We start from the raw sequence: 26,462 nt of genomic DNA on the forward strand, positions 1-26,462 counted from the left end.
ACAATAATAAGTGAACCATAGTTAGTATTTATTCCTGAGAACTCTGTCTCTACTTAAGAAAAAGCAAAAGAACTTACTTAAGAATGTGCTCACCTATAAGTTCCACATGAATATACCTAACCCAGTAGGTGCCTCCTTTCTGCTGCCAATCACACTGCACATTGAGGTCATGTAGTCCATCTCTATCCAATTTGATAACTTTGCCCACATCTCCTTCACACACTTCTTCATATGTTCGACAGCATCTAACCATCATTCCTACCTAAGATTAAAATTAAAATAAAAATCCAATCCAGTGTATAGATGAAACGAACAACTCTAAGTAGCACTATTCTAAGAAAGGATTTCCTTTAGCACCCAGAGTGTACTCTCAAAATCATTTTATACTAAATGAAATCAGGGCTCTTTAGAAAACTGGCTGGCTCAATGTCTGGGGCAAGAAACACATAAGACGCACAGAGATTAACTTATGCCATAAAGCAAGGGAGCTCTCAAAGATCAAAGTGTTCACTCAAAAGAACAACCTGATCACTAGGAATAATGGCTGAAACACATCAAATACATATCAGCCAATAAATTCATCTCAATTGATAACAAGCAAAGTTTTTTGGTCACCTTTGTAAGGTCCATGGCACCAATTCACCATTTCGAAAATTGAAAAAGCAAAACAGAAATAAAAATAAAACAAGCACTTATTCTACCTTTCCTATATACACTGCATTATAAAGATTAACTAGAGGTGATTTAAAGAGTTCTTCCAAGAATAAACCCCAGCTAATAAGTTTGGAAGGCATGACAAAGTTAGAAAACCACTACTGCTCAAGCCCTCGTGATGACACGAATGACTATCAAAGCACCAAAATGAACAACAGAAACTCTTTCACAGATGGAAATAGACTAACATGACCTAACCAACAACACTGCATGGTGGTCCATATGATGCATTCATGCCTAAGATAATGCCTGAGTCCAACAGCTTCCCTTAACCCCACCAAACCTTATCCTGACTTTACAAGAAATGCAGAGGAAGGAGGAAGATATGATCCAACCACGTTTAGCCACAAATAAATGACATGAAAAAGAAAAAAAAAAGAGGGGAAAACTGTTCCAGGTTAAAAGACACTTCAGAAAGACATCACCCAAATTTAAGGTGTATGACCTTGATTGTATCCAAATTCACAAACATTACTGTCTCAAAAAGCAATTTCTGAGAAAACAGGAAATCTGAGCAAGCTCTGAATATAAGATGGTATTACGGAATTATTGTTTATTTTGTTACCTAATGTTAGGTAATAGTAATGTTGTTATGTTAAAAATAAATCCTTTATCAGGGTGCCTGGCTGCTACACTGAGTAAAGCATGCCACTCTTGATCCTGGAGTTCAAGCCCCACACTGGGCATACAACTTACTTTAAAAAAACAATAAAGACAAATCCTTTATCTATTAGGAATATATTCTGACATATTTACAGATGAAATGAGATGGTGTCTGGCATTTTCTCTGAAGTATACTAACCAGAAAAGAATTAAAACGAGGAAAGAAAGCATTTAAGATGTATGAAGGACTACATAAAGCCTAGCAAGATTTTAAAAATTACTTGGCAGTAAGAATGATGTAAGAAAAACAAGCAAAAATAGATTTTTAGAAGTATCCAAAATGGGGATAATTGAGAAGCACATGTCTCTGTGCCACATCATTATGGACAAACCACCTTTTCCTCTCTAGCTCTGGTACCCCTGTTCATCTTCTGTTCCTTTGTCCTCTTTGGTCCAGTGACAGTGGCCTCCCTGCTGTGCCCTCCCCCACCAGGCTTCTGACTTTCCAAGATGCTCGAACACTGCTGACTAGAAACCTGAGCAAAGCTCCAGGCTTTATTTACTCACCTGAATATTCTCTCTCACATACACAGCATAATCATCATTACTCAAGAAATCACCTCGTTTTTTGTATGTCTGGCTCTCTGTTACAACAGCACCAGTAGACTACAAAAGATAAATATATATTTTAAAAACTCTGAGCCAGAAAAACCTACTTAAATAGAAGTATGTGAAATCTTAAATATTAAAAAATAAAGTCTGAAATATTATGCTGTATTTTTACTATAAAATTTTTCATTTTAAAAATATTTTAAAATACAGTAAACAGAATGAATATGAAAAGATAAAAGAAAATTTCTGAGACATTTCTAAATTAATCCCATGAAATGATTTACTTAAATCAGAAAGTCACTGTGTCATATAAAACATGTCTACCCAATATCATTAGGTGTTGGAACAAGGGTCTGCTTTAAAGCTAAAGTAATTAAGGCACAGAAAACCCAGTCAGCACTTAGCAGCTTCATTATGTGCACGGCCAAACCGCAGAGAGGCCCCATGGGACAGACAGTACACAGGAAACCCAGAGCACAGATCAGGTTGACACAAGAGGTGGGGCAAACACATAGGAGGCACTGACCACAGCATAGGCCGAGTCGTCCACATCTTCCACCACCTCCTCATCTGAACACTCTTCAGACCCCGTGTCTACATCTGAGAGATCTGTGACCTGCACATCAGCATGGTCCAGCAGCCACCCAACCAAGGCCTCCACACCTACAAGCAAGCACAGACAGCACACCCACAGTGAGGATCCATAGCACCAGCCTGCCTGCAGGCTGCTGCTGTTAGCATTTCAAGGTAAACCTACAAACAAATGTGTGTGAAGCACCCACAAAAGAAAACAAGATACCTGGCAAGCCAGCAGCATTCCCAGAGGCACCGGTGAGTGACTTCAGTGCAAACTCTATGTTCCTTCTAGGAAATCCCATTTCCATAAGCTGAACCACAATAGGCAGAGCAGGGGCAGGTGACTGTTTGCGCTTCTTTGCTCTGACAGGGCGAACATGCTGCACAGGGACAGGTGTTGTGGCCTCACTGGAGCTACAGTCTTCAAACACTGGGCTTGACGGGTGAGTAGACTCCACAGCCAAACACTGACATACAGCCAGAGCTGCAGCCTGGACAAATGAGAGTGGAGCTGGGAGGTTTATAAAAGTCAAAAGACTGGGGTGCCTGGCTGGCTCAATTGGTAGAGCATGCAGTTCTGGATCTTGGGGTTGTGAGTTCAAGCCCCCCCTTGGGTATAGAGCCTACTTTAAGAAAATAAATAAAAAGTATTTTTTAAGAAAAGTCAAGATACTTAAGCAGCCTGAGAAAATGGAAATTACAAGCTTCTGCTATGAAATGTGGTACAGAAGTATAGGAAACTCAGACTTACATATGTTATTTTTAAATGAATGGATCAAACTGTTAAACAACAAAGACAACTTTCATAGTTTAAAGCAACAGAAAGACATGATGGTCAAATAACTCCTGCTTCAGTATACACAATGTCCAGTAAATTAGCCAATTATCAATGCCCATTAAAGAAAACTTCACAGCCACTCTGTTAGGAAACAAGGTGAGCAAGTTAAATGCAGAGTGAGTGGGGCTGGATGGGAAGGAAGGAATCCCTTCCGTACCCATGACCAGGAAGCATCCACACTCTCTTGTTCTTTTCCTCTCTTCCTCTGTAAGATAAGCCAGAGATGACATGGGATTCTCTCATGAACCATCAAGTCAACTCTCAATGATTCAAAGGTAAAAGAACCACTTTGAGAGTTAAACTTGGTATAAAAAATAAGGTAAATAAAAAATACGGGGAAACATTACAATCAATCAATGAACATATGCGTTCCTGGGGTCTATAGTTGGGACTCCCTATCTCCAGTACACATAACCCTTTCCCTGAACTACCTGAAACTCGCTGCTCCTCATCTCCAGTTACTCATAGGACCTAAGATTTGCTATTTTTTTTTTTAAACTGAGCATGTGAGAAAGAAATTTAGAAGAAATAGAGGACTCCCTTAAGCCTTTCGGTGCTTAGGAAGTGTCAAAAACGAAAGGTTTGCTGTGAAGTGTGAATAATTCAGAAGTGACAGGCTTCATCCTAAAAGCTTACAGTTTTGAACCAGACTGAGTTAGAAGTTCTGGTAAGACTCAGAGTGCATTGGACTAAGTTTCTACAAATAATAACTATGAACCCTGAACAAAATATTTTCAAAAACTGTCTGAAGTTCCTAGGGAGCAGCCTAAGCAATCAAAACTGGAAATGGTACAACCCTTGACCACAAGGGAAACCAGCACACAAGCTGACAGGGCAGTGTGTACTGGACTACAGTTAGAGGCTGGAATTCAGTCCTACCAGAGCAACTAGAAGTGAGGGAGAAATCATAAAATGTGCATACAGACTACCCAAATTACTGACTGATTCCAAAACTAAGCATTTGTGAGACCCTGAAGAACCTAGCAAAAAGGAAATCCTGGAAGACTAGAGGGATTCTACAGCTAAATATACATAGAGTAATATACATAAATATACATACAGTAAAAAAAAAATAGAGAGTGAAAAGATAAGAACTGTCAGGAAAGCTTTATAGAACTCTAAAGTAAGGATCCAAATAGAAATGTAAGATCTGAAAATGCAAAATAAAGAATTTTTTAGATGGCTTACAGCAGATTTAGACCCAATGAAGCAGAACAACCTGACCCTGAAAACAGATACATTTATAATTAGCCAAGCTGATTAACCAAAAGAAAGACCTTCGAACAAGGAGAATCACATTAATAATCTTTCTTACCAAAGAACAAAATGAGAACAGAACAGAAAAAATGGCTAATAAGTTTCCAAATTTGGTGTGTGTGTGGGGGGTGGATATCAAGCCAAAGATGCAGATAACTTAAATGCACCCCAAGAGGATGGGGCAAAAATTACATACACATCATAGTCAAATTGCAGAAAACAAAACAAAACAAAATAAAAAACAAACAAAAAAATCATGAAATATTAAGTGCAACCAAAGGGGGGTTAAAAGGCATTTCATACAGAACAGTAAGAATGACGGTTGGGGGCACCTGGGTGCCTCAGTTAAGTGTGTGCCTTCAACTCAGGTCTTGATCTCAGGGTCCCAGGATGGAGCTGGGCATCTGGCTCCCTGCTCAGCAGGGAGTCTACTTCTCCCTCTCCCTCTGCCCCTTCCCTCTACTTCTGCTTGCTCTCTCTCTCTCTCTGTGTCAAATAAATAAAATCTTTAAAAAGTAACCATAATAATCTAAAAAAAAGGATGATAGTTGAATTTCCATCAGAATCAATGGAGACAAAACAATGAAAGATCTCTCTTTATGGGGCACCTGGGTGGCTCAGTTAATTAAACGACTGCCTTCAGCTCAAATCATGATCTCAGGTTCCTGGGATAGAGCCCCATATTGGGCTCCCTACTCAGTGGGAAGTCTGCTTCTCCCTCAACTTGTGCTCTCGCTCATGCTTTCTCTCTCTCAAATAAATGAATACAATCTTTTTTAAAAAAATCTCTCTTTGCTAAAATAGTCCCTCTCAATTCTTAAAGGATAACTCCGCACTTCCTTCTACATCTTTCCTTTTAACACTGGGCACCTCCCAATGTGATTGTTGCATTCTGCCCAATTCACTCTTCAATTGCTCTGTGTCCTCTTTTTATCTTTACAGGTGACTAGAAACACTGCCATACTGAGGTCACTTTAACCTGAACTTTCATCTTAGTGGTTTTCAGACCTAACAAGCAGTTGGCATTCGGCCATTTCAAAGAAGTCACTGCTCCTTACCCTCATGCCCAACATTTCTTGCCTTCTCCCTTCGTATTCTACCTTCCTCACACCTGACTGCTGTCAGCTGTTGCATCAGACTGAGCCAGCTGCTTCCTCACTCCCTCAACTCCCTGCAGTCTTGGTCTCTAAGGATTCCTATTAGGATGTGTTCCACCTGCCAAACTGAGCACTGGAGGTTTTGTTTTTGTCTTTGATGTTTTATCCAGAGTTTTTTACATATTACATAGAAAGAAGGATTTTTTTTAAAGATTTTATTTATTTATTTGAGAGAGAGCATAATTAGGGGGAGAAGCAAAGGGAGAGAGAGAAGCAGATTCCCTGCTCAGTAGGGAGCCTGATGCAGGCTTGATCCAGGACCCCGAGATCATGACCTGACCCAAAATCAGACGCTTAACTGACTAAGCTACCCAGGGGCCCCAAGAGAAGGATTTATAGAAACATCTAATTCTTCATGCTACAGTCCATGAAAATCCACATCACTCTTAAACCTGATCACATGTCATACTTCTATGGGAACCTGCCCATAACCCCAGTCCCAAGTTACACTGTGCAGCACATATGCTCTGCAACAGGGCAAAGACTGCAAGCCTGGCAGCAACACAGCATGGCCAAGAAAGCCTTTGAAGTGAGTGAAACAAACATGTCAGTGCAATATTCCTAGGCCTAATGGGGCTCCTTCAGTAACAGTATTTCCTAGAAAAAGATCACACCATAAATATTTGAGTATCTGATCCATGTTGAGCCTCATTAACTTTTTCAAATAATTCACACATATTCAAAACTAATGTTAAACTTTGACATGCCTGGGTGACTCGATTCATAAACCATCCAACTCTTGATTTCAGCTCAGTCATGAGCTCAGGGTTGTGAAATCAAACCCTGCATTAGACTCCACATTCAGTGCAGAGTCTGTTGTCCCCCTCCCTCCCCTGACGTGCTCTTGCTTTCTCTCAAATAAATAAATAAAATCTTTAAAAAAATGAAATAATAAGGTTAAATTTCAACTCACTCATCCTCTAACTAGTATTATAATGCTCTATGACAAACATGGTTAAAGCCTAAATAGTCACAAGAATTATTCTGACATATCATTTAAAATTCAGAATATATCCTTAAGGAAACACATTATCTAGAAAAACTATTGTTTCCAATTTAATGTGCCAAATTAAAATTGCCAAGGCTGTTACTGTACCTCTAGCTCCTGTTTGTCAAATATGGCCTTCACTGGAGATGGCTGGGTGGCCGAGGCCAGTAACTGCTGCAAGAGGATCATTGGAGGCTGTGGCCCCTCAGGGGACATGTCCCCAAGGTCAGGGGATGCAGCTCCTCCATCATCTGAATTTAAAGAACAAAATACAAGTACATTACATTTTCAATTCCTAACATCTCTTTATTATTAAAGATAATGCATTAAACATGTTAAACCAAATATGATCTCTACCTCTTCAAGCACAGGACCATCAAAATCTTCAAGGCTCAGATATCAAAAACTAGTTTCTAAAGAATTTTCCACTCCCTGCTTTTGGCATCTATCCTTTGTTAGTTCATGTGTCTAATGGGGGGGGGGGGGCTATCTCCCATATTTTTGCCTTTGGTTCAATTCTTATACCTTCTCCTTCTTGGTGTACACTCATTGCTTCAGAAACCCCCCTCCTTCCAGGGACACTCCCAAGTTCGTATTTTTAGCCCTCGCTTTTCCTGCTAACCCTGTTCACACCATAAATTGACACTAATTCTAAATATGTTATGTGGTCAGGGTAACATCTTTTTGTCTGTTTTAATCTGAGTAGCTCTGGGTCAAGAATTTAGCACCTCCTATATGCCCCAGACCCTCTGAGTCCCACTGCCTCAAGCCCACTCACCATTTGAATTTGCTGGCAGGTTGGTGATAACTTCAACTAATCCTCTAGATAAGGAGTTGGACAATCTTTCTCTTAAAGGGACGGAGAGTAAAGAGTTCAAGTTTACTGGCCACATATCTATCACAGCTACTCAACTCTACCACTACAGAATGAAAGCCAGCTAAGATGACATGTAAACAAACGGGCATGGCTGTGTTCCCACAAACTTTATAAAAACAGGTGGCCATGGTAATTTGTAAAGCCCTGCTCTACCTGTCTGGCCCAACTGTCCCAAGCATGGGATAGTAACCCTGATTCAGTGCCTCCAGAGCTACTCATCAGAGAGACAGAGAACAGCCAAACCAATTCCCTGGGCTCTAGTTTCCTGATCTTCTACAATTGTGGATTATTGTTAAGGTCCCTACTGTCAAATACAGAATAAATCCGCACTTTGATTTACCTGATACTCAGCACATTAAAATTAAATTCAAAATACCCTCTTAAGATTAAGAAACAAAACACCCCAAACTCCACTGACTCCCTAATTTTTGTCAAAGGCACTCCCCCCTGCCCTCCCTGTAACTCAAGCTTAAAATACCAGCCATCTTTGACTTTTCACTGGTTTCCCATGTGGTTATCATCGAAAAGACTACATTATCACAGCATCTACTGGAACCTTCTTTCAATTTTTCATGCCTTCCCCCAGAATACACATTATCACTTGACACAAAAGCAATTCTCTCATCTCCATGGCCTTCCTTTTTCAAATACTCCTATACCTCACTAGTAGATATCATCTTGAATATCAGTCCTTACCATGTGGGTCCTCACTGCAGGAGGACCCTAAGTCAGCATTAAGTTTCACTCCAGTATTTAAGGCATTCTATCACATGAATTCAGCTGACTTCTCCAGCTTTTGGCCCACGCTCATCAATAAACCCCGAGCTTCTTGCAAAAAGCAAAGCACTTCAACACTCACCCATATACTCACTGCTATGTCTGTGCCCCTACTGTCTCCTCCACCAGGACGGACATTCCCCATCAGAAGCTGCCCTCCCCAGCCCTTAGGCACCAATGTCCCTAAGACACTTGTGGAACTGCAATTACACATTTCACAGAGCACTGGCATCATACCCTTCACAGAACCATTTGCATTCATTTTCTCTTTTCACTCTGACCCCAGAGAGTTCGGGATCACAAATAAAGACTATCTTGTTCCCCATAATACTTTAGCACACGTCTCTTAATAGTAGATGATCAAAAAAATATTTCATAACTTTGGGGTTTTTTTTTAATTCAAGGTGATATAAGGTTATTCTAGAAAACTGAAGTAATACAGGAAAGTACAAAGCAAATAAAGTCAGCTAAATTCCACTGTCACTACCTAGTAAGCTGAATCTACAGCATATCTACATAGTAAGATGAATCTACGGCATATCTACAAAGAAATATATATAGCAATGTCCTTTTTTATTTATCATTGTCACGTTTCCATGGCAACGAACATATGTATGTATCATCATTGTGAATGATGCCATGGTATTCCACCATATGGATACACCACCCAATAATGCATGTTTAGGTGTCTCCAGTTTTCAACCTAAAAACAATACCAACAAAGAAGCCATAATGAGCATCTGTAAACACATACCTTCATGCCTTTTCATGTGATAAATTCCCATAAGATGACTCACAGGTCCAGCTGAGAGATACAGGTATAGCGTCTGTGTATGTGTGTGTATGCATTTCAAAGGGTAACATTTCCTCAAATGCCCATTAGATGATTGTACCCACTTAAATTCCCACTAGCAATGTGTTAAAGCTATACTATTTTGTATGTGTATAAACCCCCTGAGGGCCTTATTAAAAGGCAAACTCTGATTTCTTAGGTCTGGGGTGCAGCCTAAGAGTCTTGTGTGTCTAAGATGGTCTTCTGTGCCATCAGTGCTGCTGGTTCCTGAGCCACACTTTAAATAAGAAAACAGAACACTGTTTTTCCTCCCTTCCTAGCAGATCCCCTCAATCTTTTGTCTTATTAGACAATGACACTGTCATTTGCACTTCGTCAATTATTGGCCAGGCTGCACATCTCTCTCATATATTTAGAAGTCATCTCTGTTTCCACTTTTATGGACTACTTATTCACGTTTTTTGCCTGTTTTCTATGGGAGTATACACCTTCCTTACAGATCTAAAAGAGCTTCCTTTAAAAGATACCTGAATGAGCAGCTGTGACCTCCTGAACAGCTGGCTGAGACAAGATCTGCCTGAGCTGGTCCTGGTGGGAAAGCAGTGCACGGCCCGCCTTCAAGATGTACAGTTTTAACTGCTGGCCCCTCAGCAGATCCAGGTCTACTTGTCCTGTGGGAGAAAAGGACTCAACAGGAATGTCACACCTTGCTTGGGCTCTTCTAACCAGCTGTATGGCCTTGGGGAAGGTGTTCCGCTCCTTCCACCATGATACCATGGCTGCAAAGTGGCATAAATAATGCCCTGCCCTGTGGGCATTAGCCTGCTATGCCTAATACTGTTAGTAATGAAGTACTTATCTTTCCCTGTGTTATGACTAGTGCTTCTGGATAAGCATCCTCTACCTTCCCCAGGTCTTCCCCTTTTCTTGCTCCCCATGCAGCTACTTTGATGGGTTGGGGTGAGAATTAAATGGTTTAACACAGTTAGATCCATGTTAATTATTATTAGCATAATCAACTGTTCCTCCACATTGCTGAAATTTCAACCAGATACCTATGTCGCAAACAAAATAGTTTTTGTTGCCAAGACTTCTCCAAGATGGTTTTGCCGGGTACTCACAACATACAGTTCTCTAACTCAACAAGATCATTTCACTCCCTGGAGTCTTTTCTAAACAAATGACTGCAGTGGTGCCTGAGAGCAGACTGAGGAGGAAACTAAGATAGCTGCCATAAAGAGGCAGGCCCACCAAAAGAACAGCTGGACTACAGTGCTGGTAACAGTGTTTCAAGGCAGGACAGGTTGGAAGCCATGGAAGGCAGCATAAGCAATGTGGGATGGAAGAGGATGGAAGAGCAGAGGTGCCTTTCAGGCATCAAGTCTGATTGCCTGCAGGCAGGTTTATTCACTGTGATGGGAAATGGGGACCAAAGGACAAGTTTAGTGGAATTCTGAACATGTTGTGGTGTACATGCACATGGCCCTTCAGCCAGAGATGTGAGCTGAATATCCAGAGTTAAAGGTGGTCATCATAAATGCTGCAGCAGCAACCAAAATAGGAAGAAATGGGTAGGAAAACTCAATAAAAGTGGGCACAATGAGCCAGAATTTATGGAGAAAACCGAAAGAATTTCCAATGTGCAAAGAATAGTCAAGGAAAAGAACTCTTAAAGGTCATGCAAGGAGCAGTGTAAGGAAAATTAAAGGAGCACTATTCCAGACCAAAGGAAAGAAGGCTTTAAGCACAGGTGACCTTGGTCTTAGCCCAGCATCCAGAGATATGAAGCAAGGCGGGTCCAAACACGCAGGTGTTACTGGGTCTGGGGGTGATAAGGCCAAGAACAAAGCTCCAAAAGGGCCATTGAGCCAAAGGGCCATGGCTGGGGGCGACTAACAAGGAGGGAGAGAGAACACAGATTCCTCTTCAAAAAGCTTGTTCAGAATAAATGCTGGCACTGGAAAATAGGCTTGGAGGGAAGCCTGGGACTCTTCGGGGCCACTCCCACCGTTCTGTCATTCTTTATATTACACACTCTTATCACCACATTCAAGGTTTCACGCCCACTGTAACTTAACAAATGGTCAATCCACTGGAACCCAAAGACTTTGGCAGTGGCAGGAACTTGCTCTGACAAAATGCCAAACATTGTCCTAGCAATGCCAGTTAAGACTAGCTATTCCATCAAGAAGCACCACGTACTGACCTGCAAAACCCTGCTTAGGTGATTTCTTCACTTTATGCTTTTCCAATTTGCTTCCAGCGAGGTTTACTAATTGAGCCCAGACAGACAGCATCGGCTCTGTGAAGGGCAGGTTGGTGACACTGAATGCCACAGCAGGGAGCTAAAGCAAGAACACAGAAATCTTCAAAGTCTGTCCAAAAATGAGCAAATGAAATGTTCTGAAAATTATCATAACCATGAATCTTAATTCTGAAATTATCACATATATGCATAAGTCTTCCTCTATCTGAGAATAATCATTTTAAAAAGATGACATTAAAGGCAAAATAGAGATTTGTATGTATAGTAAACATAACTTAAATTGATTTTTTCTTTAACAACTTATCAACAATAATTATGTCACGGTAGCCCTGATTATATTCTTAGGCATTTTCTACCCATTTCAAATTTTCTACAACATGCATATCTTCATTTCTGTAATAATCAGAAACAGTATTTTATAGGCAGATAGCGTGACTACACTTAGATCACATTGAATATAAGTCATTCACTTTCCCTACAAAACCGTAACTCACAGATTTAAGATTAACTCACAGATTTAAGTAGTTGCTACATAAGCTATGTCACTCAACACAATTAATAAGCATTTTCTACATGAAGAAAGGTCATTTTTTAAGGAATCATCTTTAGGTTTTTTTAAAAGTTGAGTTGTTCGATAAAAAATAAACTTCAAAATTTGCATTTTAAGATAATCAAAACTAACATAGTTACAAGTATCTTCTACATTGCTAATGTCCTTTTATGTCTTTTGTGGCTAAAATAAGACATGAACTACTAATCCATGTAACAGCATGAGACAGGCCCTATTTATCACAGTAGCATAAAGCAAATGAGAGTAGACAGATGGCTTTCCTTGGGTTGCATAACTTCCTAGATGGCAGACACAAACTATGAAAATCAAGTTTATTCTAGCACTAATGTTAGAACCCAGTTCTAGTTTAAAATTCCTCTGCCTTGGGTGCCTGGGTGGCTCAGCTGGTTGGGCAACTGCCTTCGGCTCAGGTCATGATCCTGGAGTCCTGGGACTGAGCCCCGCATCGGGCTCCCTGCTCGGCAGGGAGTCTGCTTCTCCCCCTGACCCTTCCCCTTTTCATGTTCTCTTCACTCTCTCATTCTCTCTTTCTCTCTCTCTCTCTTTCTCTCAAATAAATAAATAAATAAATAAAATCTTTTAAAAAACAAAAACTCCTCTGCCTTATTACCAAGTAACTGAACGCAAGTTCACCTACTGGTTTCAGCTGATTCAATGGGCAAACACGACACATCCGCATGTCTGAGAACTGTACAGTGATTCTGCCCTTCGGAGTGATGCGAGTCACAGTGCCTTCTCCAAACTCATCGTGCATGACTTGTCCCCCTAGGCGCAGGCGACCATCAATGCCTCCGATCACAGCCAGGACTGCCATGAGGCCCCCTACCTCAGGGTTTTCAGAGTCAGGAAAGTAGTCCTCTAACAGGGCCTAATACAGACAAATAGCCAGCTTGAAGAAGAGAGCCCAGAATGCTGCCTATTTCTTAAACATTTACAGCTAAGCCAAGTTCATTTTTATATTAGTTTCTTCAATAGTTATTTCCAGTAAAAATATATTTTAAAATATCTTTAAATAAAATACTTGTCACTTAAAAAGATAATTTAAAGTTTAAATCAACATTTTACAGAAAGAAATGATCAGATCTGAAAACACGGCACCCACCCCCTCTGATGGCTTTCCTGTGCAGCTGTGGGTGACAGAGTGGAGCTGTGAGTTGATATACTTGTTTATGAGTCCATTCCACTGACCCAGGGAGTGCAGCGTGCGGAGCAGCGCCACCACCTCTTCTGCCAGGGTGCTGCTATGGGTGGCAGTCAGAGAAGCCTGTGGCCTTGCCCTCCGCCGCCTCAGAGTAGATTCTGAAACAGACAGATGAGAAAAGAGCTACATGGTGCCCTGCTCACTTAACGAGGACAGAAATAAGGAAAGCTGCCCACCTCTGAGGAATGGGATATCTGAAGAACAGGTGGTAAGCAAGCTGCCCAGGAAACCAAATAGCTTTTCCACAAGGCATTTCATATCCCTTGCCCTTTCAGTCTTGTCCCATGATGGAAGCACTGCTTGCAGTAAATGCACAGCTAAGATCTGATAAAAAGACAATTTAAAATGGCAAACATTAAAGAAAACCACTATCTGTGATTTTAGATTAAGAAATAAGATTTTTACTTACTTTTTTTTGTTCCTAAAATGCAATTAATTATGTGAAAATTCAGATACTCATTATTTTCCAACCAGGTAATTAAGTTGATAAAAGATATAGATTACCAGGGTTTTTTTTTTTTAAAGGTACATTACAGATGCAGATATCTATTTAATTAAAAAGTAATTCTTTTCAGCTTAATTCTTCTAAAGACAGTTATACTACAAACTCCTATGAGGCACTTAAGAGCAGCTGGCAGGGTTTATCACTTCAAAGAAAAGCAAGTCAACTAGTTTAGCAACTTAATCAATTAAAATAATAAAAAACTTCAGCCCCTTGCACTAAAAAATCTACTTTGGGTTGGTTCCAGCTCTTTTCTGCACTCATTATCATTATTGAGTACTGGCACCTAATCATGACTAGGAGCATCAGTATCTTGATGCCACCTCTTAAGAGGGTCATGCAGTCCCAAAACACACTAAGCAGGATCAGCCCAGCCGCATAATTACCTGCCGCTGCAGTGAGGCAGCAGTGAAAGGTGCATGTCCCTCCACGACCTTCATAAGCAGAGCAATCCACTGTGGGGAGCTGAGGGCAGCACACATGTGTGGTGTAAGCGCAATGCTCCGTACAAAGCCCAGCGTGCACCAGCTCCGGTGCTGTTCCCGGCACACCAGCCTGTTTGGGGAAGCTGCCAGAGTGAAACAAACTAGCTTGGCACCAAATTTCTAGAAATAAATACTCAGTACAATCTACACTTTTAGTTTACTTAACATGTTATTTTCAAAAATAACTTACTTCACAAATATATTAAAATTTCACTCATTCAAAGTAAGAGAAATGGGAGAAGACCCTGCAGTTAGCTCAAGGAACACTACACTTTACAACACTCTTAATGCCTTTAAAGTATATGAGTAACTCAAACTAGTCAAGAAGTTTCAAGTACTTTTTATTTCTAGACAGTAAGAAAATGACTCACTATTCAAATAGTAGTTACCAGCAAGTAAGAGCGTACCAGTTATAGTCTTACTTACAAGTAAGAGTGTATCTTGTATATTTTTTATAACCTCATGTGTTTTAAATATCTCCCATCATCTTGTTTACATTTAATCTGCACCACAAATCTCCAATCCAAGTTTAAGAAGTCTGCATTAATAGAACAAGACTAGGAGGCTTTCGTGAGGTTTATCTAGTTTGACTGATGCAACTGACCCTCTCTGCTCCTCCTGACTTCCAGGTCTCCTCTCAATGGGCACTCCAAGCTTCCACTCTTTCCTGGCAGAGGCCCACCTACTCTCTAGGCTCTCTAGGCTCTCCTGCTCTCTAGGCTCCCACGAGCACTGCCTTCAGACACATGTTAATGCCTGCACTCAATCACACACACACACTCACACACACATCGACTTTCACACAGTCACACTCTTAACCACAGTTATACATGCTCATTCTCGTAACCACTGATATACTCACATATAATCACTCATAATTACTCATAAACAAACATACCCATAATTAGTCATCCACTTCACACTCACACCTGTAGCCACTCAAATACTCAGTCTCAGAGACAAACTCTCACACACTCACACCCAGACTCACATACCCTCAAGCACTCTCACATTGACACATACACTCACTCCTCCCACTTCATCAACTCATTCTCTTCACACTCATATACAAATATTTCAGTGGGTTGAACTCTATCCCCCAGATTTCCATGTTCACCCAAAACCTCAGAATGTGACCTTATTTGTAAATAAGTTCTCTGCATATATACTTGAAGTAAGGATTCAGATGATTCACGGTGGACCTTAAATCCAATGAAAGTCTTTATAAAAGGCAGAAAAGGACACAAAGAGACACAGGGAACTCCTTTGTGTGAAAATGAGGCAGAGCCTGGAGTGCTGTGGCCTCAAGCCAATACTGCCTGGAGTTACCAGAAGCTGGGAAGAGACAAGAAATGATCCTCGCCTGAAGGCTCTGCAGGGAACTGAGCCCTGCAAAAACCTTGATTTTGGACTTCTGGTCTCCAAAAATGTGAGGCTCCATAACTCTGTTATGGGCTGAACTATTTTCTCCCCCTCCCTAAAACAGTTAACCCTAATATCTCAGAATGTGACTTATTTGGAAATGGGGCCATGGAAGATGTAATTCCTTTAGAAGAAGTTAAACTAGATTAGGGTGGGTCCCTAATCCAAATATGACTAGTGTCCTTTAAAAATATGAGATTTGGACCACATCTTCCTTATCCATTTGTCTGTTGAAGGGCATCTTGATTCTTTCCACAGTTTGGCGACCGTGGCCATTGCTGTCCATATACACTATAGAGTATTATGCCTCCATCAGAAAGGATGAATACCCAACTTTTGTAGCAACATGGACGGGACTGGAAGAGATTATGCTGAGTGAAATAAGTCAAGCAGAGAGAGTCAATTATCATATGGTCTCACTTATTTGTGGAGCATAACAAATAGCATGGAGGTCATGGGGAGAATGAGAGGAGAAGGGAGTTGGGGGAAATTGGAAGGGGAGGTGAATCATGAGAGACTATGGACTCTGAAAAACAATCTGAGGGGTTTGAAGTGGAGGGAGGTGGGAGGTTGGGGTACCCGGTGGTGGGTATTATAGAGGGCACGGATTGCATGGAGCACTGGGTGTGGTGAAAAAATAATGAATACTGTTATGCTGAAAATAAATTTTAAAAAATTTTAAAAATATGAGATTTGGAGACAGACACATACACAGGTGAAGATGAGGGCAATAATCTACAGCAAAGGAATGCCAAAGATTGCCAGCAAACTACCAGAACTTAGGCTAGAGGCCTGGAACAGATCCGTCCCTCAGAGCTCTCAGAAGGAACCAGCCCTGCTGACACCTTGATCTTGAACTGCTAGCCTCCAGAACAGGGAGAAAAAATTTTAGGCCACCCAGGTGTATAGTACTTTCATGTGGTAGCCCAAGCAAACCAACCAAATGTGCAGTAAGTTGTTATGGCAGCCCTAGGACACTAGTACACATGCACACTCACCCATATGCACACACTCACTCACATACACATATGCACACACACCAAATTCATAGCCCCAGTACTCTGTAGGCCCACAACTATTCATTGCATACATGTCTTGTCCGTCGTTCCACTTTCCACTAACATTCGCAGCAGTCCACACAGGGTCTTGGTGGCTTCACTCTGCATGATTTCAGCGTGGACTCCAGCAGAGAGACAAAGAGTTTGCAATAAATTAACAGTACTGGTAAGCATCATTGCAGTGGGATGAATGTTCCTTTCAATTTGTTCAGCTTCTGGAATAAAGAATCAAAATAAGAACCTACGCTCCCAAATAGAACTGGAAAATGTCCCTGCATGTAATTTAAGGGATTTTAATAACCCAGTCTTCTAAGGAATTTCATATCATAATTTTTACTGTGGAAAGGAAAATGGCTCTTTATAGGAAAAGATGGCATTCAGGATACACTAAAAATCCCAATCATCTCTGTCCCCACCTTCCTCAAAGAAAATAAGTCTTCTAAATTAGACTTTACTTTTTTGAAACAATCTCTGCACATAGCTCAGAAGCACTATAACAATCTCCAGGATTTACTCTTTTAGAAAGACAACTTATCAAATGTCAAGAGCTGCTTGCTATCAAGCTAGCTATGCCCTGGATGAAGATGGAAGTGCCTGAGCCATGGAGAGGAACCAGAGGCTCATGTGTCCAAGGCACTGACTTTCTGACAAGGAGGCACATGATAGTAGAGCGACAGTTCTTTCACTTAGCCAGCTCTGCTCAGGCCCTGATTTCCCTGAGTGAAAGCAAAACCAGCCCTGACTAACTACATGTGACTCCAGGTTTCACATATGGTACTCCAACAGCCCCAAAAGGCAGGCATCACTGCCTTGGGCCTGGACCCCCACAAGTGACATGGATGAAACATAGTCTTTTCTACTCTCCACACCACCCGTTCTCTACTGAGCTCAGCCTCTCAGGTTTCTTCCCCTGACCATACAAATGACTTCCAGAGCCGGATCATGCAGTGCATACAGCCAGCACCTGAGCCCTGAGAATCAGCCCTGGCCTCCTGGACAGTCTCACCGAGACCAGCTGTGGGAAGTTTCATTCATACATCCCAATGTTTGTTGGACACATCTAAAAATGTCATGAAGTCCTCCTCCCATAAGCCTGGATCTCCTTAGATAGGATTTCACTTTCTGGGTTCACTCCAAATTCTCACCTCTAGCTTCTTTAAGGCAATACAGTAATGACTAAGTCCACATTATTCCTAGTCCACCAGGCACTGGCTCACTACCTCACACACAGATTCAGAGCCAACCAAGAAGGTCCACCAGATGTGAAGACATAGCCAGCCCTACACTGCCAAACCCTACTGCACTGTCCCCAAAGGGAGCAGGAGAGTCAATTCAGCCAGGCTGCCAGTTACCAGATCCATGCTTTTAACCCCTGCATCAGAATCACCTGGGGCTAATTTAAACTGATCCTTCAGGGTCAAATCCAAAACTACAGACCACGGTCCACAGCTGAGTCCTAACACTGTTCTCATTCCCAAATGAAAAGGATGGCCAGCTGCCATCAGCACACAGCTTGCCAGGTTGCCCCAGACTAAACAGCCCCAAGGCACTGACCAGAGTCATCCTCTGTGTCCGAGTCCTCTGCAGAGGGCTGTGTGGAGGTCGGCAGCTCTGCCAATTTGAGGTCATACTTCCCCTCCTTCCCCATCCTGTAGGAGTTGGTGCTGCCTGTGTCCCACTGGACCCTGATCCATCCGTCCTCTCCCAGTTCACCAATCACACGGCCAAGACCAGGAGGAGGTCCATCCTGAGAAAGCCAAAACAAAGATTAGTTAAGAGAGCATATGCCTATTCTGTCACACAGACAGAGCCTGTAAGGACTGCCATGATACTGTTCACAGGCTTTATGCCCACAGACTGCTCCAAACCCACCTGCACCATGCACAGCTCGCACATTACCTCAAATCAAACATCAGGACATAACTTGCTCATGCTCTTTTACCAAAAAGTTAAGTGGGAAAAGCAACTTCTCAATTAGCATCCTCCCTAAGCCAATGCAGAGATGAGGCTTTCCAGTCTAGTCCTGGTGCCCTGTTCCTTGGTTTCTTCAATCCCCCCACAGGGCTTCAAAAGACCAGAAACTTGAAACAAACACCTGCATCTCCTCAATTCCTCTTATTCAGTCTTCCCTCTGGAACCTAAAATGGAACCTTGTCTTTCATTTCCATGAGTGAAAGCTGCTTTTAGGATGCTGTTACATTATTCCAGGACACTATGAGTGAAAGCTGTTTTTAGGATGCTGCTACCTGTTCCAGGACACTTCTGAGATAATTGTTATGAGGCCCATGCTTTAAAAATGAGGTTGAGAAAACCTAGAAATGAAGGTGAGCACTGCCCTTCATTAGTAACTATGGTAATGACACAGATACCAGTCCCCACAATCTCTACCCCATGAGACTTGACAGAAGCTTGGAAGTGATGTGCTACAAAGAGAAACAGAAATGGCCACTGACTAACTGGTACACCTAAAACTGCAAGGTTGGGGCACTTAATGGACACATGGCCATATCAGCTCCCAGAGGCAGCACCTGGGTTTTTCTACCTCAAAGCTTTCAGCACTGTTACTAAGATGCGGTTTGCTCTCTCCTACTTACTCGTGCTCCTACTCTGGGCTGCCCCTCAAATTGAGCCCATGCCAAGGAGTTTTCTGAAAACAGCCATTACCCTTTGAAGACCCGATCCTACTTGAAGTGCCCCTACAGCCACTGTTTTGACTCCATTTCCCTGCCCACGAACTAACTACATCACCAACTACGTCATCTGTCAATTGCATTGGCCCTAAGTTAAGGTAGTTATTCGTTCCAATTTCCATGCACTAATAGCATGCAAGTAAGGGCAGTGACTAAGGTGTCGCTAATGTGTTTAAAATCAAATCTGAGTACCTGATCACCCCATTTCCAATCAACACCTCTCATGACCCTGGTTCCAATCTTCATCATGGCAGCCAGTTCTGGCCCTGAAACTGGAAGCTGCACAGGAGCCGTTTCCTTCCTTGTCTCTTCCAAAACTGTAGCAGAAGCCCCTCGGGCAGAAGCATTCATATCCTCTTCAACATTATCACAACTAGGACCTATCAGAACATCAAACACAGCAGGTGAGATAGTAAGTAGTTACAACTTCCTAATCTTAATAAACTTTTTCAAAACTTAGTAAGTACTGAAGATAATTTTTAAGAAATCTATAGTGTATACTGTATTATTTTATCAATACAATAAATACCATGAAAGATCTATTGATGAGAATTTAAAATGGTAAAAGAACCAAGTATATAAATATGTATCAGAACATATAAAAGATATAAAACGAGGGCGCCTGGGTGGCTCAGTGGGTTAAGCTGCTGCCTTCGGCTCAGGTCACGATCTCAGGGTCCTGGGATCGAGTCCCGCATCGGGCTCTCTGCTCAGCAGGGAGCCTGCTTCCTCCTCTCTCTCTCTGCCTGCCTCTCTGCCTACTTGTAATCTCTCTCTGTCAAATAAATAAATAAAATCTAAAAAAAAAAAAAAAAGATATAAAACGAGCAACAGAGACATTTACTCTACTAGGAATTATGCCCCTCCCCAAAAAAAGCAAAATAATTAAGTTAGAAAAACTCTCATCACATATTTTTACTAGAATAGAAAAAACAAAAGATAACCATCTAAAATGTCTAACAATGAGAAACTAACTAACGTTAATTATGGTACCATGCATAAAAGAGCTAAGACCAGCAGGCCTGATACTGCTATCCTTAGGAAGGGCTGCTTGCAAAGCAGCCCTCTGCGGGGATCTGGTAACCTGGAGTTTAGGAGGACTCCCACCCTTCCCTAACTGGTAAGAGACCCCACTGTGCCTGAACTGTTGGCACAACGTGGTCTCTGCTAAAACCTGCTTCCTTCTGGGAATCTAGGACTTGCATTATGTGCCAGGCCCCAGTACAAACATTGAACTTTCTAGGCAGACATTTCGTACATGTATTCACAACTCTTTGCCGAGGGAATGAAGTTTATCCTGTGTGATTCTACTAGGAAAGGACTTGCATCAGTTTCTCCCAGATTTCTCCCACGTGCCCTTCCCTTCACTGATTTTGCTAGAATTTCTAGTCTTGTACTGTAGTAAATCTTAGCCCTCAGTATGACTATACACTAAGTCCAGTGAGGTCTCCTCACAAATCATTGAATCTGGGAGTGGTGTTAGGGACCCTGGCACAGAGATGGCAGCAGTGGGGATACTTTAGAACAACCCTAACTTGCTGAAATACTGCAAAAGGGCTGTTTGGTAAAAGGAAGAATGAAGGGGGTAGAGCATGATGAATATTTGGTCCCTAACTGCTATGAAATCATCTATAGTATAAAACAAAGTTGAGTTATCAGCTACAAGAAGAAAAATTTAGGAACAGATTTTAAAATAGTAAAATTTAACCCTAGGAGTCAGCATGCTGAATTCCCTTGGCTGCTTTTGGCCTTACTGGCTAATGTTGGTTGGGGCGGGGCGGGGGGCGGGGGCAACACAGCCCAAGTAACTCCTTCAGTCTTTGTTCTTACAAGGGGGAGGAAAAGGTGCCCAAATATTCCCAAAGGTGGGCTTGGTGGGTCAAAAATGTACAAAGTTCATGATCCTCTTTCCTCCAAAACAGAGGAAAAAAGGTTATTCAATTCCGAGGGCTGGAACAAGGCTTTAGATAAAGTAAAGATTTTTCCTAGTTTTACTGGGGCAAAAAATATTCTTTCTTCAGCCCACCCAGTGGGTACCTCAGTGAGGCCCTAAGAAGGACAGGGGTTGCATTCCAGGTAGGTTCTCCCCTGGCAGCTATAATGTTAACCCTGCAAATGCCAAATTTACTGAAAAGGGCTTGAATACATTCATAATAAGAAAAAGGGAGGCCTTTTTTCCAAGTGGTTTTATATTTTGTGCTCTTATATCTGGATACATACATAAAATTAATATAAAATATTATGTGCTTATAATTTCTTCTATGAAAGAAAAATAACCCTGATCAAGGAAAATCAATATACAAAAAGCTAAAAATTGTATTTCATTTATATGAAATACCCAGAATAGGAAAATCTATAGAGATAAAAAGCAGATTTGTTGTTGCCAAAAGCTGGGGGAGTGGGAAGTCAGGAATCACCACTAAAGAGGTATGGCTTTCCATTTTGAGTGACAAAAAAGTTATGGAACTAGATAGTAGTAATGTTTGTACAACATTCTGGATGTGCTTAATGCTACTGAATGATAAAGTTGTTAAAAGGGTAAATTTTATGTTATTTTTATTTTACAATTTTAAAAAAAGGTTTATAAAGAGAAAGAAAGACATGAAGGAAAAATCCTGACATTTTCATAAACGACTTAAGGCAGTGCCAACGTACCAATAAGCCGAAGCGCTGTCTGTGTGAGGGCGAGTGTGCCAGAATTCAGCAGGAGGTTCAGGTTGTTTGCACCGTGCTGCAGGGTGAGCATACTGAGCATAACTAAAAGAAAGCGAGCTTGTGGGGTCGTCCCCAGGCTTGGTCCTGATGGATTCTCATTGGTAATGGTTTGTAGGGGGACAGGCTGGATACCTAAAAAGCATTGGCACCCACATAAATTTCTTGTGTGAAAATAGAAGCACACATGATGCTAAAAGCAGTAGCAATTTTTAAAAATTTCTGTTTTTCAGTGGGTTTCCAAAGTGTATGGACATCAGGCAGCTGTGCGTTACTCTGTAATAATCCTACCACCATCAATCCACATATAGCCATTTTCAGTTGCCTGTAAAACTTATCACCTGCTCCTCTAAAAGTCTCTGGTGGCTTATTCGTTTCATTTCAAATATAGGAGTCATATTTCACTTCTCTTCCACAAGACCAATCCTAGCATTTCTCTGTAGGTACTTACATTATCCAAGAAATTAAGTATTAATACAGGATATACACTTTAGGGCATATGGTATCAATGATACACATGAAAATGTTAGAATGTAAAAGCTTAATATTAAAATACTACAAAATTGTGTCTTCTGCTGAATTTTGAAAGTTTTGTTTAAAATTTGAGAAAGCTCAAGGCAGCTTAATTATTCAGATGTACCCCGTAACAAATACACTATATAGCTAAATTGAATTTGAAAAAAAAAATTAAGATTATTCTTCTAATGTACAAAGTTGTTAAAGTCTTCTCAAAGAGCAAAAATCAGCATCTGCAAGTTTCTACAATATATAATTAAGAGTCAAACTATAAAATAATGCTAATGTGATCACTGACATTACTTCAATAGCAACCTTAAAACAGCCTTTTAAGCATCAGATTTCTTTTTCAACTCACCAAGCTCCTTAAATTTGGCATTTGCATCCATCAAAACATTTCGAATATTCTGAACAGCCCAAGCATACAGCTTGCCAAAAGTTACTTCCAGTAGCATCCGATTAAAAGGTGGGATTAAATCAACATCCTTTAAACAATCTGTAAGGGGTTCCCTTTCAAACAAAGATAAAGAATATTACTTAGAATACTGCCAGATTTAATTTTAACTTCAGTAGAATAAGGCTTTGTTGCCAGTTTCCCTTAATTAAGAAACAAATGTTATGAAGTTTTTACCCTATATCAATCCCCTCAGGAATAAGTCTTTGCCATCCACAGAACATAGCATACTGTACAGATGGAAGTAAGAAATTTTTGGTTGCCAGTTTTAAAATTGTATCTATCCCCTCCAGACGAACCTCTGCTCTCTCCAACTGTAAAACATGAATGCATACAGTTAAGTGTTGTGTATATTATCCTATGCAGAGAAGAATGTTCTTAGCAAATTTTACCTGTTTTAATAGGCACTTTCTCATTTTTTCCACATCCACTGGCTCTTCCTTAAGGGCAAATTCTGTAATTGTACTGAGGAGTGCAGACTGTGGATAAAGACCCTGAACATTCTGCTTCAACCATTTGTATTTGTGAACACCTGTAACTGTACTCAACAGCGGCTGCCATTTATCCTGACAAAGGAAAACCATTTTCACCATTAGCTTACCTTACTGATATTAGTATGTGCTTTAAAACATTTATTCAAATAAAATATAAATAAATGCAAATAGGTTGAAATTGGTAAAATACTTTATGTTTAATAAGTAATCAAATGGCAAAAATATGCCATAAATAAGCTTATAAATGAATTTATAATCTCTATAATTATGTACCTTGGAACAGACAAACATGGCATCCAATGTTAAATTATCAACCATGTTAACAGCCTAACACACCAGGACAGTTTCTGGAGCAAAGTACACATTCAGCAAATGAATGGTTAATGAGTAATGATACAATGTACCACTAAACAAAAAAGCGAACACTTTTCCAGCTATCAATCTGACCAGGACACCACAACTGTGCCTTGGAATGTCACCCATACTTTCAGTAACGCACTACACTCTCTGTCCAACAGATAATCAAGGACAAAGTGTTTCTTTGTTTCTACTCAGCCAGCCTCAGTATCACAGAAAATACTTCACCTTAGGTGATTTAATTGTAATTGGTCTTTTGTCCACATTTATAGGACTGTGAGGCAAAATGCAAGCTTCTTCTAAATCACTCTCTTCATTTCCAATTTTCTCTTCATCATCAGTAGATTCTGGCTTCTTTGGAACTATGATTAAAAACATCATTTATTATAAAAATCATTTACTTAAACACAATTTTAAATTAAGATATATTAAATATGCATGAAGCCAAAGGACTTGAATATTTTACCCAAACAAATATGTAAATATCACTGTCAAGTGAAATGCTCAAACAATGAAAATTAAAAACCATCATGATTATTTTCACATGACATTCAATAATACTCTTGCCACTTCACATCATGAACAGAAAGGCAGTGAGAGTGCTATGATGGGGCAGATCCTATAGAAAGGGAAGCTCAGGAGTCAGCAAACATTTTCTCAAGGGCCAGATGGTGAATATTTTAGTCTCTGCTGGCCATTCAGTCTATTGAAAATACTCAATTCTGTTGTTGCAGAATCAAAAGCAGCTAACTTTATTTATGGATGCTGGAATTTAAACTCCATATAATTTCCATGTGTCAAACATATTACTCTCTTGATTTTTTTTAAAAAAACATTTTAAAATGCAAAACTGGTCTTAGCAGTGGACAGTAGACAACGGCAGTAGACAGCAAGCAGCAGGCTACTTTTGCCCCCAGACCATAGCTTGCTCACTCTGGACCAGTGCAATGAATCTCTTACCATTGTGTAAGTGAATTAAGTGGATGCCTTTTATTTACTATGTTAGTATCTTTAATTAGGGAAATTTCTATTAAATTTGCAATGTGATATGTATTGTTGCTTCCATATTTTTGCTCCCTTTCAAGATTTTTAGTCTATTTCTTCTCAGCGTATAATATAATAAGCACATAATTAATAATATACACCTAGACAGTAAAACACTAACACAGCAGGTCTGGGTTGCCCATACCCCGCAAATTCCCAAGAAAGACTGTTCCTTCAGCACTTGGCCAGCAACTGTGAACTGAGCTCTGAGTCCTTGGCATGTTCTGCCTGATAAAAGTGTTTCTGTATGCCTGAGATCTGGGGCCATATTTTCCAGTGTGACCAGACAGTTTATGTGAACTGTGGGACTTACGGTTCTCACCTGTTTCCACTGTGAAGGCTGAAGTCTTTAGTAACTGAGAGCACCCATGCAGGTGAGCATCCCTGGCTGACGGCCCTTCACTGTTGTCTCTCACTGCTAACAGAACTAAGCATGGCTCTGTGCAGCTCCACTGGAAGCTTAGGCCCAGTTTCCTTTGGATGTCCCTCAATGCACCTTTCCTTTTACTAATTCTAACTTGTATCCTTTCATAACAATAAACCGTAACTCTGAGTTTAACAGCTCTTCTGAGTCCTATGGAGCCAGTGAATCATTAAAATTAACGGTGCTCTTGGTGACCTTAACACAGCACCAATAATACTGATCATTTATAAGTTATTTAATTTTCTTTAAAAAAAAAAAGCTTCAAACTTCACACAACTAAATATTTAAACCCAAAACAAGAAACTTTAAGAGGTGACAATGTGGGCTCAGAATCCATGGAGATGATGGCTGGATAGTGAGAACATCATTCCCCCTCAAGCTGAGATGGCTATCTCCCAGCCTGTGCCTCTGCTGCGAGGATCTCAGAAGCATTCTTACCATGATTTTCTGACCAAGAGCATCTCTAGGATTTAGGCAAATTATTGTGGCTTAAGTGTTTGCTCAAGAACAATCAATTTAGAAAAAAAAAAAAATCAATTCAGGATAGCTTCTAACCAAATTAATCTTTCCTGACATCATTGTTCATAACATCCATCTAAAACTCAGTAATTTAAAAAAATTCAGTAACTAATATTTAATAAGCTAATCTGTGAATAAATCAGTATAATTCATAAGAATACAATCAGAAATTTCTGTAGATATGTTTATAATCACAATTAACCAAGTTCCAAAGTATTTTATGTACTTATACTCAGATTCTAATTATTTAATACAAAGTCTTTTCCAGATCCCAGCAACTGTTTAGCTGCTTCCTGAAAATATTAGTAACTCTTCTAGCTATTTTTAAGACAATTCCCCATATATCAGAATACTCAATATTTCCAAAGGAAGAACATTTCTTTACAAGAATGGCAAGATTAACTATAAAATTAAATGTTTCCATAAATCTCATTTACCAGGACAAGTGATTAAAAAAAAAAAACAACTTCCTTTTCCCCATCAATTTAATAAAGCTTACAGTATTTACCTTCTTCAATAACAACTTACTAGGTACCAAATCATAACACCCTCAAT

At 40.4% G+C, this 26,462-nt stretch overlaps 1 protein-coding gene across 10 annotated transcripts in view; it reads right to left on the reverse strand.

The window, feature by feature from the left end:
- HERC2 (HECT and RLD domain containing E3 ubiquitin protein ligase 2) overlaps window positions 1-26,462 on the reverse strand; it is a 235,516-nt gene that overhangs the window by 88,413 nt on the left and 120,641 nt on the right. For 9 of the 10 annotated variants that reach the window (XR_004285631.1, XM_032342316.1, XM_032342318.1 and 6 more), the window contains 19 exons: window positions 24,149-24,282; window positions 23,462-23,635; window positions 23,247-23,383; window positions 22,974-23,125; window positions 22,043-22,234; window positions 19,580-19,767; window positions 18,252-18,444; window positions 16,730-16,912; window positions 14,119-14,300; window positions 13,407-13,554; window positions 13,132-13,328; window positions 12,667-12,897; window positions 11,399-11,537; window positions 9,720-9,863; window positions 6,854-6,996; window positions 2,729-2,996; window positions 2,456-2,592; window positions 1,885-1,983; window positions 94-262 (listed from right to left, as the gene is read on the reverse strand). Coding sequence is in view for 9 of the 10 variants with exons in the window: in XM_032342316.1 (XP_032198207.1) it covers window positions 94-262; window positions 1,885-1,983; window positions 2,456-2,592; window positions 2,729-2,996; window positions 6,854-6,996; window positions 9,720-9,863; window positions 11,399-11,537; window positions 12,667-12,897; window positions 13,132-13,328; window positions 13,407-13,554; window positions 14,119-14,300; window positions 16,730-16,912; window positions 18,252-18,444; window positions 19,580-19,767; window positions 22,043-22,234; window positions 22,974-23,125; window positions 23,247-23,383; window positions 23,462-23,635; window positions 24,149-24,282 (3,210 nt within the window). In the remaining variant the exon portion in view is untranslated. The remainder of the gene's footprint in view (window positions 1-93; window positions 263-1,884; window positions 1,984-2,455; window positions 2,593-2,728; window positions 2,997-6,853; window positions 6,997-9,719; window positions 9,864-11,398; window positions 11,538-12,666; window positions 12,898-13,131; window positions 13,329-13,406; window positions 13,555-14,118; window positions 14,301-16,729; window positions 16,913-18,251; window positions 18,445-19,579; window positions 19,768-22,042; window positions 22,235-22,973; window positions 23,126-23,246; window positions 23,384-23,461; window positions 23,636-24,148; window positions 24,283-26,462) is intronic. The other variant, XM_032342315.1, reaches the window with a different exon arrangement.

The sequence above is a fragment of the Mustela erminea genome, chromosome 5 (assembly GCF_009829155.1).
Source record: "Mustela erminea isolate mMusErm1 chromosome 5, mMusErm1.Pri, whole genome shotgun sequence".
In the NCBI taxonomy this organism is placed as follows: Eukaryota; Metazoa; Chordata; class Mammalia; order Carnivora; family Mustelidae; genus Mustela; species Mustela erminea.